The 14,639-nt window shown below is 53.1% G+C and overlaps 1 protein-coding gene across 1 annotated transcript in view; it reads left to right on the forward strand.

The window, feature by feature from the left end:
• The window catches only part of LOC133351332 (androglobin-like), a 60,806-nt gene extending 47,127 nt beyond the window's left edge, over positions 1-13,679 (forward strand). Inside the window, exons 14-21 of the mRNA XM_061566441.1 lie at positions 971-1,220; positions 3,598-3,712; positions 5,337-5,531; positions 6,210-6,365; positions 7,322-7,415; positions 9,130-9,223; positions 10,410-10,596; positions 11,343-13,679. Coding sequence (XP_061422425.1) covers positions 971-1,220; positions 3,598-3,712; positions 5,337-5,531; positions 6,210-6,365; positions 7,322-7,415; positions 9,130-9,223; positions 10,410-10,596; positions 11,343-11,543 — 1,292 coding nt within the window. The 3' untranslated portion in view covers positions 11,544-13,679. The remainder of the gene's footprint in view (positions 1-970; positions 1,221-3,597; positions 3,713-5,336; positions 5,532-6,209; positions 6,366-7,321; positions 7,416-9,129; positions 9,224-10,409; positions 10,597-11,342) is intronic.
• Positions 13,680-14,639: the final 960 nt, after the last annotated feature.

Below are 14,639 nucleotides of genomic sequence, written 5' to 3' on the forward strand. Positions count from 1 at the left end.
GAAGTCGTCGTCGTCGTCATAACGACGGCGACGATGATTTCGGTCTTTGATGGAGCCGCCCTCCTCCTCCTCCGCGCGACAACCGCCGTACATCTCGCGTCACCAGAAGGGCACCCCCGCCACCGCCACCTTTGTGCAGCACAAATGAAACGTGGCACCTGGCCTGCAAACGTGGCAGCAGTTGGCGAGTAGGGGGGGCGATGATCACTGCTATCATGCGTGATCCCCATTGGAGCGTTTGCCGGTGTGATGTTTTGACCCGTGTCACCGGGCACGCCATGTCCCACTCTTTTACGAATGACGCAGGCAGAGCGTGATTGTTCCGTTAAGGAGCGACGCGGTGCCAAGATGTAACTACCTCGCCTGGTCTACAGCAGGTCGTGGGTTCGATCCCGACCCTGATGCCTGCTGTATATTTGGAGTTTGCGGTGTCTCTCTCTCCCCGCGGCCGCGTGTATTTTTCCCTCCACACTTAGTATTTGGATGCTATACATTTCCACGTGATAAACCACTTCGTTGCACTATCATTTGTGGCCAGGTCGCTTCTGAAAAAGAGCTGCATAGCTCGGTGGGCCTTACCCAGTAAAAAATAATAATAATAAATTACATATATCTTCTTGGTTCTTTCGGTAAAGTCACGTAGAAGGGAAATAATGAAATAATACAATAAAACACAATTAAATAATTCTCACGACGTTTCGGCCACAATGCAAGCAGCCGTCCTCAGGTGGCCGAAACGTCGTGAGAATTATTTTATTATGTTTTATTTTATTATTTTATTATTTCCATTCTACGTGACTTTACCGAAAGAACCAAGAAGATGAATCCCTGCAGTCACGAAAGCTTTACATCGAAACTTACATATATTCCAACCGCGAACCTCCACAACAAGCAGCTAATACGACATCGCTGGTCCGTAATACCACTCACCCCATCTCCCCCTCCCCGCACGCCACCACTTCCGTGATAGCTCCGGCCAGCACCGGCACAAACAGCGGTGCCAAGTCTCCAACCCCCGCGAACCCGGCGCCGCCGCCCGCCAGGAAGTCCGGCGGCGGGCAGAAGACGGGAAGGGCGACGGCGGCTGTCGTCAACGTCGTCGTCCACGACGACATCGCGGCCCCCCAGCGGCCTGGCTCCCGCGCCCCCACAGGTCGAAGCGGAGGCTCGAACTCAGACCCTTGGCAGCTCCGGAGACGCTGCGAGTTGAGCCGGAGCAGGTGAGTGGCGGGAGAGGGTCGCGCGGAGGCCGCGGAGTGAGAGAGAGAGAAAGCGCACGGACGGAACCGGCGGTGGCAATAACGGCGGCTTCCCGTTGCACCTTCCCCACCGCTCTTGGCAGTTCACCTCTTGTCTTCCTGTCTCGGCGCGGATATTTGCGCGTACGGCTCTCTGGCCGATCTCGCCCGGTCTCAGAAGCTTAGCGGGGGTTGAGCCTAGATAGCACTCGGATGGGCTGCCGTCACGTGGTGACATTACACTGATAGCAACGCTCGGGATGAAATTGGTTACGATATAATTTTTGGTGAAGAGCATTGTGGCCTGGACAATGTATACACAATCAATGGGAATACATGTAATGGATTTTCCACACGATGAGCCACTTTGTTGAGCGATCATATGCGGCCTGGTCGCTTGTGAAAAAAAGATCTACATATAGCCCAGTGAGCCTTACCTGGTAAAATTTAAATAATTTATCGTTGAGTTTTAACAGCACTTGCCCCGCCAGTCTGTTAAAAGGCTATACGGGGAGGGGATCTTTGTTGTGTGTGTGCGCAGGTGTGTGTGTGCGTGTGCACCATGTGTGTGTGTGTGTGTGCTCTGTGTGTGCGCGTGTGTGTGCGCGTGTGCACCATGTGTGTATGTGTGCGTGTGTGTGTGTACACGTGTGTGTGTACGTGTGTGTGTGCGCGTGTGCGTGTGTGTAGTGCGTGTGTGCATGCATGTGTGCGTGTGTTGTGTGTGCATGTGGGGAGCGGTAGTGTGTGCTTATGACCGGCTCCGGTTTGACAGCAGATGTCTCACTTTGAATCAGTCGAGCGGCATTATCTGTTCATTGGTTGCGTAAAGCTGTGTGGAAGCTACCTGGTCTGTCACTCCGCACAAAGCTTCAGGTCTTCTCGGCCACAATCATGCCCTCCCTTTTCTACGGTTGCGAAACGTGGACCCCCCTAATGGAACATCTTCGCCGGTTAGAATCATTTAGGTTGGCCTGCCTACGATCCATCCTGGGTTTAACCAGGCTGGATTATGTGAGGAGCTCACAAATCCTTGAAAGATCTGGACAAAGTCCCATCGGTGAGCTCCTCCGGCAGGCAAGGCTGCGTTGGCTGGGTCATGTAGCCCGCATGCCCAGCCACCGCATGCCTAAACAACTTTTGTTCAGCCGGATAGAGAGGGCTAAACGGGCGCGGCACGGGCTGGAGAAGAGATGGAAGTGATGTCGTACAGGAGGATGTGGAGCTGAGTGGACTTGCCGATGACTGGTACCAGCAGTGTCAAGATCAGCCTCTGTGGAGGAGGCTCATGAAGGATGCTACTGGGCAGTTGTGAGCGACGCTCACAACAATGAGCGGAATGCCGAGTGGCTAAAGCACAGGAAGTTGGCACGGTAGGGGGCACAGGTGGCGCATCGGCCACTCATCTCAGTCAGCCGACTTGTGGCACCTGCTTGGTCTGCCCCGTGACCTGCCAGCGGGCTTTCAACTCTTCACGTGGCCTCAACGTGCACATAGCCTGGCACAAGTGCCGTGGTGACGTCACCGCCACTTAGTGGTGAATTGCGGTTGTTGTCGTTGTTGTAGCGGTAGTATCGCAGTTAGCGCTGCGCTACGAACCCGGCGACCCGAGTTCAATTCCCGCTCACGGCCAACACCGGTGACGATTATTTTAACTGGTCCTGGTCTTCCCGTAGGTCGACTCAGCATCAAATGAGTACCTGGTACGATGCGTAAATATCGCCACTTGGGAGTCAAACTCGGTTATGCGTGTTTTCCCCTTCATGTGCCGTTCCCGCCTTCATAGGTGCTCGCTAACAGCACTTGCCCCAACAGTCCGTTCAGGCTCTACGCCAAACATCAGCCTCGAAACTTTAATGACTTGGAGAAGATCTGCAAAGAGGAGTGGGACAAAATCCCTCCTGAGATGTGTGCAAGCCTGGTGGCCAACTACAAGAAACGTCTGACCTCTGTGATTGCCAACAAGGGTTGTGCCACCAAGTACTAAGTCATGTTTTGCAGAGGGGTCAAATACTTATTTCCCTCATTAAAATGCATATCAATTTGTAACATTTTTGACATGCGTTTTTCTGGATTTTTTTGTTGTTATTCTGTCTCTCACTGTTCAAATAAACCTACCATTAAAATTATAGACTGATCGTTTCTTTGTCAGTGGGCAAACGTACAAAATCAGCAGGGGATCAAATACTTTTTTTCCCTCACTGTACCTGGTGCGGTGTGTCGTAAACATCGCCACTTGGGAGACAAAGGTGGCTGGGCGTGGTGCATTTCCGGCTTTCATAGGTGCTCGCTAACAGCACTTGCCCCAACAGTCCGTTCAGGCTACACGGGGGATGTTTGTCTTTGTGTGCGTGTGTAGCCGGCGCTCGTGTACGTGCTGGAGATGCGGGTGCTGCGCGACTCGTGGCCGCTCAGCGAGGACGATGCCGCGTTCGCGGAGACGCTGCGCGAGAAGGAGCGCGCCGAGCTCAAGCGTGAGTGTGTGTGCCAGGCTAGGTGCACCTTGATGATGGTCGTGATGATGATGATGGTGGTGGTGGTGGTGGTGACATGGAAAGTGGTAGTGTAGCGGTACGTGCGCTTGTGCTATGAACCCAGCAACGCGAGTTCGTTTTCCGGTCACGGACGACACCGGCGACGATTATCTTAAGCGGTTCTGGGCCTCTCCTAGGTCGAATGAGTACCTGGTGCGGTGTGTCGTAAACATCGCCACGTGGGAAACAAAGGTGGCTGGGCGTGGTGCATTTCTGGCTTTCATAGGTGCTCTCTAACAGCACTTGCCCCAACAGTTTGTTAAGGCTATACACGGCATCTTTGTCTTTGCACCTCGAGGCCACGTGAAGTGTGGAAGGCTCACTGCTGGCAAGAGGTCACGTGACTGATCCAGGTGCCATGGGTTGACTGACTGAGATGATTGACAGATGCACTGCCTGTGCTCCCTACTGCGTCAACTTTCTTTGCTTTAGCCGCAAGGCGCTCCGCTCGTTGTTGTGAGCTTTGCTCCTCCGCCCTCCGTTGTTGTTGGAGGGCGACCGCCTCCAACTGCCCAATAGCGTCCTTCACGAGCCTCCTTCATAGAGGGCGATCTTAACACCACTGGTAGCAATCATTGGCAAATTCACTCAGCTCCACATGTTGCTGTACCCCATCAGCCTATCTAATCTGTAGCCCATGCCGCACTTATTTAGTCCTCTTTAGGCACACAAAAGCTGCTTGGACATGTGGTGGCTGGGCATGCGGGCTACATGATCCAGCCAACACAGCCTCGCACACACACACTTACATTGACAAACACAACTACGTTCACAAGAGGATATTCAAAGAAAGTGATTGCAGAAACAACGACCAGACCATTAACCACATCGTCCTGAACCACAGCCCTTAATATTCCAACTGATCACTTGGAGCCACTTATTTTTAGGTCAGCCTCTCATTATCTGCCCTGGTGTTTCTGATTCGGTTTTCTTCTCTTCTTACCAGACATCTGAGCTTATCTCTTAGCCATCTGACACTTTTCCCAGCCAACTGAAACTTCCTCTCAGCCATCTGAGATTATCTCTTAGCCATCTGACACTTTTCCCAGCCATCTGAAACTTCCTCCCAGCCATCTGAGATTATCTCTTAGCCATCTGAAACTTTTTCCCAGCCATCTGAAACTTTTCCCAGCCATTGCTGACTTTCTCCCAGCCATTTGACACTTTCTCTCAGCCATCTCTGACTTTCTTTTAGCGCTCTGAGACTTTCTCCCAGCCATCTGATACTTTGTCCTAGCCATATGAGACTTTCTCCCAGCCATCTGAAACTTTTTTCCAGCCACTTCTGACTTTCTCCCAGTCAATCAGAGACGTTCTTTCAGCTCTTAGAGACGGCGCTGCTCTGCGGATTGTACAACAGTCGATGGCAATGCAGCTTCTGATCAATTTAGAGGGTTATGGATGAACTTGATAACTCACGTGTATTTCTAAAACCCATTCAAGTTTCATTGGAATTCTTTACGATCTACTTTGTTGGGGGGGGGGGGGGGCGGGGGTGTCGTTTATCTTTGTCCACACGTGGGCACGCGCGTGACGCGCCCGCACGTGTCGCTTTCGTCTGCAGTGGTCGTGGAGAAGCCGGAGGAGCAACCGGCGGGCACGGAGGAGGCGCCCGCCTCGGTGGCGCAGGCAGATGCCCCGAGAGGGAGCGCCGCCGGTGCCGGAGGCAGTTCCACCCCGAGGACGACACGGACGCGGCGGCAAAGGGGCTGGCGACAAGGACCGCGGCAAGCAGGGCGGCGCGCCGGCCGACGCACAGGTAGGCACGCGGCAGAGGTCGCAACCGGGTACCCGATACCCGTACCCTACCCGATACCCGGCTACCCGTACCCGGCCGGGTACGGGTAGCCGTTTGCGACCCTGGTTTGGCCTGGTACGGGTCCGGGTAGGCCGTGAGTCACTGGTGAGTAACCGGTTGTCACTCATTTCGGGTAGGGTACGAGTACCCGTACTCGGCCGGGTACGGGTACGGGTACCCATTTGCGACCCTGGTGCGGCCGGATACGGGTACGGGTAAGGAATCAAAACCCGTTTGCGACCTCTGGCACGCGGTGCCTCCTGTCCAGCGTGCCATCCAGTCTCCCGTACAGCGTCCCGTCCAGCCTTTCCTCCAGCATCCCGCTCAGCCTGCCGTCCAGCGTCCCGTTGCCAAACCCGCAGGGAGGTGTATTGTCTGCGGGTGGTTCTCTATCGGGAGGTCGTGGGGTCGCGGAGGGCTAGTGGACTCTGAGCCGGCGCTGCCGAGATAGAATACTGGGGTTGCTTTACCCGCCCGTGACCGTAGAATGTTTATTAATTAATTGCTTGTGACCGCTCTCTTCGTACGCCGTGCGTACGCCGGGCGTGGTGCCGGGCACCCCCTCGTGTGCCGCAGTGCCGGCCTTCGTAGGTGCTGCTGCTCGCTAACAGATCTTTGTCTTTGTGGGCGGGTGCCCAGCCTGCGTTGGAGGTGGGCCGCCCGCACTGGACGCTGCGCGTGCTGAGCGACGCGACGGAGGAGCAGCTTGCGCTGTGGCGTGACACCGACCGGGCCGACGGCGTCCGCCACGTCAAGCTCGCGTGGGAGCTCGCCGAGCCCGGGAGGGCGGCCAAGGTGACGGGGGGGGGCGGCACGGGTGTACGTGTGGTGCTGTGTGTTCTTGTGTGTTTCGGGAGCGGTGGTGTCAAGCTTAGCGCGCTGCGCTACGAACACAGCTCCCCGAATTCTCATGAGCAAGGGATCAAGTAAAGTGCATGGTGGTAGTGATGGTGATGATGTGTGGCGGTTTGCACGTTGCGCTATGAACCCATCGACCAAGTTCAATTCCCGTTCACGACCAACACCAGTGAAGTGACGACTTATCTGAACCAGTTCTGGGCTTCCCCTAGGCCGACCCAGCCTCAGATGAGCACCTGGTGAGGTCTGTATATCAAGCATTGGGGAGACAAATGTGGCCGGGCGTGGTGTTGGCCACCCACCCCCTCGTGTGATGTGTCGACCTCTCTAACAGCACTTGCACCAACAGTCTATTAAATTTAGACTTCAAACTTTCGTGACTGCAGGAATTCATATTCTTTAGTTCTTTTGGTAAAGTCACGTAGAAAGTGAATATTCACTTTAATTTAATTTTTTCTATATACGTGAATATTCACTTTATTTTCAATATTTTTTTTTCTATATACGTGAATATTCACTTTCTTTTTATTATAATTTTTTTCTATTTACGTGAATATTCCCTTTCGTTTTATTATAATTTTTTTTATTTACGTGAATATTCACTTTATTTCCATTATAATTTTTTCTATATACATGAATATTCACTTTATTTTTATTTAAAAAATTATATCTACGTGAATATTCACTTTATTTGTATTATTTTTTCTACCTACGTGACTTTACCGAAAGAACCAAAGAATATAGTCTATTAAAAGGCTATGGGGGGGGGGGTTGTCTTTGTCTTTGTGCTGTGTGTGCCGTACTTGACGTGAGCCCCCCTGCGTGCCCTCTTGCCTGCACTGCACGTCACGTGCCGTGCGCGTGTGCCACGCACCCCGCCACCCGACCCACAGGCGCTGAAGTCTCGGCAGGAATTCCTGGACAAGATGCGCGCCGCTCAGACACCGGCCCCACCGCCCACGGGAGAAGTGACGCCGGCGCCACTCGGTACAAACAACCGCAGCCACCCTCACCGGGGGGGGGGGGGGGGGGGGCGGGGTCAGATATCGCTCGCCACCGACGTTAGCCGTGGCTGGGGATCAGTGAGCTAACTAACTGACCACCACAAAGATCCCCCGTTGAACAGGTTGTTTGGGCAAGCACTGTTCGCGAGCACCTATGAAGGCCGGCACGGTACACAAGGTGGCGGGCGGTCAGCACCACGCCCGGCCGCTAATCGCAACGCCACCGCTCCCATTCGCTCCACTCCCCCTCCCACTCACCACACTGCAGGTCACATGACTCCTCTTTCGGCTTCTTCCCCTCGCTCCGCTCCAATTTAGAATTCCCTCCTCCCCATCATCGTCATCATCCCTTTTCCCAGGTGCTTTCAGCTTTGCTCAACTTAAGAAACGTATTCGCTGCAATCTCTTAAGACTTTAATCGCGCTATTTTGTTGCGGGCAACATCATCTAGGAGCTTTTGGGCCCGTGCTCAGGAACTATGATTTAATCTTCTTGTTTTTTTTTTCATATAATCAACAGTGGTTTGTTCTTATTCATGATGGAGCATTCACTTGGTTTCTACTTTGCCTTGCGTGCTTGCAGACAGGGGCGAGTGTGCATCGTGGTTACTGCTGCACTGAACTTGCAAACCCGGGGGACACGAGTTCGATTCCCACTCATGACCAATAAGGTAGTGGCGTGAAAATTTGGACCGGCCCAAGGCCTCCCCTAGGTCGACTCGGCCTTAAATTAGTACCTGGTGCGGTGTGGGGGTGGCCCTGGCCACACCACCCCCTCGTGTGCCGCGGCGGCCTACACAGGTGGTGACAGCACTTGCCCCAGCAGTATGTTAAAGGCTACGCGGGACACCTTTGTCTGTGCGCACCAAAGGTGTCAAATCGCTGGACTGAATGTCACCCTCGCAATGTTTGAAATGTCAGGCGAGGGGAATATTTATGCAAATAGAGCCATGAAAATTTAACCGTGAGAGACAGGGCTTTGCTTTATGTTTTCCCTCCCCCTGTCATCGAGAGGAATTGGAGCGCCTTGTGTTGTGGTCACCTGCCCCTGAGAACGATCGCTCTCGGCTAATTAATACACACACACACGCACGCACGATCGTGACTGAGCGACTGATTTATATTCGGGTTTCATGGAAGAGCTGGGGAAAGGCTTCACGTTTTTGCCAATTAATTTCTCGACGAATATTGTCGGGGCCGGTTGATGGACTGCAGTAGGCGGCACGTAACCACTAGTAGCCACAGCCATACCCAGAGGTATCCTGGATGTGGTGTGCCGGGTGCGGAAATATATTTGGAGACAAACCCGGCTGACGTGAAGCCCCCCTGCGTCTTTCCTCGCAGATAGAGACATCTGAACACCTGAACGTTTGCGTTTTAAGCGGTGATGTCCCCACCAATGAGTAATAACCAGGGCAGCCTGCCAGATTCAAGGAATCTTCCACATCCATTGCGAAGCGGACAGCGTGTAGTATTTGTACGGTTTGTACACACCGTCACCGCAGTAACAACCAGGACGGCCTGCCAGATTCGAACCGCGCACCTCTGCAACGGGTGGCGGACGCGCCACCGTTGGGCCATTTGGCTGCGCCGGGGCCGGTGCTTGGGAGTTAACGCGCCAACTCTGCGGGTTAGGGTTGGAGTCGGGGTCAGGGTGTCGAGCTGTGACTCCCGCGCGCGTGTGACCCGTGATTTCAGCCGACGAGAGCGGAGGGCAAGAGGCGGACGTGCCGTGCGATGAGCCTCCTGCCGAGCCGCTTCGCCTGACCTTCGACCCCTCGCCCTTCTTCAGGTGAGGATCGCACGGAATGATTAGCGGTCTCTCCGTTCGGGGTCTCCTCGCAGGGCGAGAGAACGGCCCGCGGAAGCGGACGTCGCAGAGCCACCTCTGAGAAACCCTTCAGATGACCTCTGACCCATACACAGTTTGGGGCAGCACTATCCCGCCCGCTGAGCATACGAGAAATAACGATCGTTGTGTGCCAATCAAACTAATATGTTTATTATCATGGCTGGAACTTAAACGCGGAATCAAATTGAATGAGATCAGGATTTTTGTTTGTTTTGCTGGTTGGGCTGAGACCAACACACTGCGCTTGAGAACGCAGTTTTACCGTAGGCCGCTACCAATATTGGAACCTGGAATCCCAGCGGTTGCCAGCAGAGAGGTCTGCGCTGAGGAGTTGTCGATTGTTAACGACCCCAACGGTCGTTCGTTCTCGCTCCGAAGAGTCGTCGATTGTTAACGACCCCAACGGTCCTTCGTTCTCGCTCCGAAGAGTCGTCGATTGTTAACGACCCCAACGGTCCTTCGTTCTCGCTCCGAAGAGTCGTCGATTGTTAACGACCCCAACGGTCCTTCGTTCTCGCTCCGAAGAGTCGTCGATTGTTAACGACCCCAACGGTCCTTCGATCTCGCACCGCGGAGTCGTCGATGTTAACGACCCCAACGGTCCTTCGATCTCGCTCCGAAGAGTCGTCGATTGTTAACGACCACAACGGTCCTTCGATCTCGCGCTGCGTCCGCGGCCAGCGACGCATGAGCGGCTTGGCGGAGCGGTGCGTCGATATTCAACGCGTCGCACCATCCAGGGGGGCCAGCGGTGCCCCGCGTGTGCGGAGTGGCTCATCCATTCTTTGCGCGCTTGACTCTTGCCCCCGCGCGCCGGGTGTTCGGCGTTTTGTTCGGCAACGTTCGTGGCGTTTCCAGTCACTGCGGTGACAGCGACTCTCTTTGCCAAACTCCATCACTTGGCGATATTCGGAAGCCACTGGGAGCTGCGCACTTTTCAATCATCTCGATTGAAAAACTAATTTCTTTAGAACTGCTTTGTTGTTGCGTTTAGTTTGTTGTCCTTCCCCTGGACCTCCGATTAGCACGGTTGGCCACTTACGCTGTGTCAGAGTCCAGGTCAGGGTCAGGGTCAGGTTTAATGCGTCGACTCTGGGGGGCGGTGGTGGTGCTGGGGGGAGTGCAGGGGCTCGTGTGTGGAGGCCGCGGTGAAGGACCGGGCGACGGTGCAGGATGAGGAGCAGAAGCGCGCCGAAGAAGAGATCCGGCAATTCCGTCAAAGGCGCGAGGAGCTGCTGGAGAGAAGGGAGAGGGGCCGCAAGGAGAGGGCAGAGGACGCCGCTCGGCTGACGACGATTTACGAGCAGCTGCAGGTGCCCGTCCTGTCTGTCTCTCTGTCTGTGTGCAGGTGCTACTCGCTAACATCACTTGCCCCAAATGTCTGTTACGGCTATACAGGGGATCTTTGTCTTTGTGTGTGGGGAGTGGTAGTGTAGTGTTTCGGGCGCTGCGCTACGAACCCGACGGCCCAAATTCGATTCCCGCTCACGGCCGACACCAGTGACGATTAACTCGAACCGGTCCTGGGCCTCCCCTAGGTCGACTCAGCCTCAAATGAGTACCTGCTGCAGTGTGTAAACGTCAGCACTGGGGAGACAAAGGCAGGCCGGGCGTGGTGCTGGCCATCGACCCCCTCGTGTGCCGTGCCGGCCTTCATAGGTGCTCGCTAAAAGCACTTGCCCCAAGTCTGTTAAAGCTATACGGGGGATCTTTGTCTATGTGTGTGTGCAGCATTGGTTAGCGCACTGCTATCAAACACAAATAATGGGGCGGCAATGCTGCTCATCACCAACAGCAGCGACAACAAACGCAACAGCCGCCATTCGTCACCGTGGCGTCGGTGCCAGGCCAGCTGCCCATTGAGTCCGTCACGTGAAATGTTTGAGGCTCGCTGCTGGGCGAGGAGCTCACGGGACAGATCTAGGTGTTACGGGGGTCGACTGACCGAGACGACTGGCCGATGCTCATTCGCCGCGTGCCCTCCCACGGCCTCCCCGTACTCTATTGAGCCACCGTCTCATCGCTAGTGCCGCCCCCTGCCCCCCCCTCTCCCGCGCAGGCGGCCGTGCGCGAGGCGCGGTGCAGGGCGCTGGCCCCCCGCGACGTCTTCGTGGAGCGGCTGGAAGAGGCGGCGCGCCTCCACGCCGCCGAGAAGGAGGCACGGGAAGCGGCGCTCCGAGCACCGCAGCCGGCGCCGAGCCCCAAATCGGCGCGCAAGCGGAGCCCCAAGGGCAGCGCCGTCAAGAAGAGGGGGCAGTAGAGGGGGGCAGGGGGTGGCTGGGTTGGGGACGTTGGCGATAGTGCAATGGTTAGGAGTAATAGTCTATTTTGAATTACCCTGTGAGCCAAAAAGCTCTAAATTCGGGTGTCATCAACAAAAAGCAACACCGCCGACCCGAAGTTCGATTCCCGCTCACGGCCTACACCAGTGGCGATTATCTGAACCGGTCCTGGGCCTCCGCTAGGTGAACTCAGCCTCAAATGAATACCTGGTGCGGTGTGTAAACATCGCCACCCACCCCCTCGTGTGCCGTGCGGGCCTTCATCGGTGCCACTCGCTAACAGCACTTGCCCCTACAGTCTGTAAAGGCTATACGGGGGGGGGGGGGATCTTTGTCTTTGGGGGCAGTTGGCAGACTGTGGGGAGGTGAACGATTGACCTTTAGCCCCCCCCCCACTAAAAATCCAATGGGAAGCTCCTGGAAAGGTGACCGGGTGGCAAAGGCGTAGCTAGGATATTTTGCGCCCGGGGACGAACTATAAAATTGGCGCCCCCCCCCCCCCCCCGTTTAATTACAAACCAAAATGTAATTACATGACATGTAGGCTGTGTGTGGCGGGATATATAAACTCTTAGGTTGAGGTGTAGACTTGTGCGGTAGTTTCAGGCTGCCGCGCCCGCCGCAATAAGTTATAATGTCACGTCGTTAGCCTCATTTTGGCGCCCCTTTACCTTGGTGCCCGGGGACACATGTACCCCCCTGCCCCCCCCCCTAGCTACGCCTCTGTCGGGTGGCAGCGCAGAGGTCAGAAGCGCTGCGGTAGCACCACTGAGGACCGGGTTCCAGCCGCACAAGCACTCTGACTAAATCGGCTTTGCTAGATTGTAGTGATTCTAGATTTGAAGCTTTCGTGACTGCAAGGATTCATACTCTTAGGTTTTTCGGTAAAGTCACGTAGGTAAAAAATAAAAAATAATAGAAATAATAATAGAAATAAAATAATAAATCACGACGTTTCGGAGGCAACACAAGTCTCCGTCATCAGGTAGGACCGTCACAGCTAGATTTACTTACCGAAAAACCTAAGAGTAAGATTGTAGTGAATTTAAATTTCGATTTAAAGCTTTCGTGACTGCAGGGATTGATCTTCTTGGTTCTTTCGGTAAAGTCACGTAGAAGGGAAATAATAAAATTGTATTATATAATGATATAATGTTATTTTATTATTTTATTATGTTTTATTTTTATGATTTTATTATTTCCCTTCTACGTGACTTTACCAAAAGAACCAAGAAGATGTAGTGAGTTTGTTATGTGGTCTCAGCCCGGTCGCCAATCACTTAACATAGAGACTCACCGGATTAGATTGAGGCTGGCAGACTCGAACATAGAGCCTATCGACTTACATTGATGTATCAAGTACAGGGATTCTGTTCGGACCTCGATTTGTTCGCAAGCCTAACTTCACACCTATAGATTCCAAACATGTTGTATGGCATGTACACTAAACACGGGAAATAGCATTAAAAGTTGTATAATCTCATGTAGATAAAGATGCCACTGGTTCTTCATGTTCTGCAGATGTAGATACCACTGGTTTGTCACGTTCTGTAGATGTAAATGCCACTGGTTCTTCACATTCTGTAGACGTAGATGCCACTGGTTCTTCATGTTCTGCAGATGTAGATGCCATTGGTTCTTCATGTTCTGCAGACGTAGATGCCACTGGTTCTTCATGTTCTGCAGATGTAAATGCCACTGGTTCTTCATGTTCTGCAGATGTAAATGCCACTGGTTCTTCACATTCTGCAGATGTAGATGCCACTGGCTCTTCGTGTTCTGTAGATGCCACTGGTTCTTCATGTTCTGCATATGTAGATGCCACTGATTCTTCATGTTCTGTAGATGTAAATGACACTGGTTCTTCACGTTCTGCAGATGTAGATGCCACCACCGCCATCTATTGCGTGGCGGTTGAACTTACGCCGCTCGATCCGAACAGCTGCAACTGGACACACGGACAGGTTTGTTCGTATCTCTGAAAGTTCACAAGTTGAATGTGTGTACTTAGAGGAGTCCCTGTATAGCGAGTCCATGGTCTCAGCCCGGTCACTCTATAAATGCACGCACAACAACAAAAAAGACCAAATGAAAGAAAAAAAAGTCGCGTTAAATGTGTCTCTGCACTTACTTTGGCTAAATTCCAGCTCTGGGAATTAATAAATATTGCTGTGACCGTCACGCGATAACCATCAGTCTCTGTGGCAGAGCGGATGGGACAGTGCGTGGTCTTGAAGAATTGATCCGAAGCAGCTCTGTGATATCCACTTCCGTGGGCCGCTCTCCCAACACGGAGGCGGCGAGAGTTCCGATTGGATTCTTCTCTCTCGCGGCGCGACGGAGATAGAATTGGGGGCAAGAGATGAATATTGTTGTCGAGCGCGAACTCCACTCGCTGTCTTGTGTTCCCACGCCGACACGCGAGCCGCCACGTGCCGCCACGAGCCGCCCCGCTGTAGCGAACTGTGGGCCGATGGTAAAGTCACGTAGAATGGAAATAATAAAATAATAAAAATAAAACATGATAAAATAATTCTCACGACGTTTCGGCCACAACGCAAGCAGCCGTCCTCAGGTGGAGAACAAGTCTGTCGAGAAGACAGAATCTGAATGACACACCCCAGGCTCTGTCTTCTCGACAGACCTGTTCTCCACCCGAGGACGGCTGCTTGCGTTGTGGCCGAAACGTCGTGAGAATTATTTTATTGTTTTATTTTTATTATTTTATTATTTCCATTCTACGTGACTTTACCGAAAGAACCAAGAAGATGAATCCCTGCAGTCACAAAAGCTTTAAATCGAAAAATGTGGGCCGATGCTTATCTCGGTTACCCGCTAACCATGATAGTGGAAATTCCACGTGTGGTTCGCACCTCCGGTTAGCACAGTTGGCTACGTACGGTGAGAAAAAAGTTATACATAATACATGCTTATACAGGAAAGTCTCAAAGAGTCTTATAGGCCATGTTCAGTGGGGGTGGGGGTTGCAAAATGCATCGATTTATGAATAGTGATTGTTAAGTGATTGTGCGTGTGTAAGAAATCAATATTTTTAGTTCGATCAGTAAATGTCG

Source organism: Lethenteron reissneri, chromosome 5, assembly GCF_015708825.2.
Source record: "Lethenteron reissneri isolate LAM-NWPU_2019-01 chromosome 5, ASM1570882v1, whole genome shotgun sequence".
NCBI lineage: Eukaryota > Metazoa > Chordata > Hyperoartia > Petromyzontiformes > Petromyzontidae > Lethenteron > Lethenteron reissneri.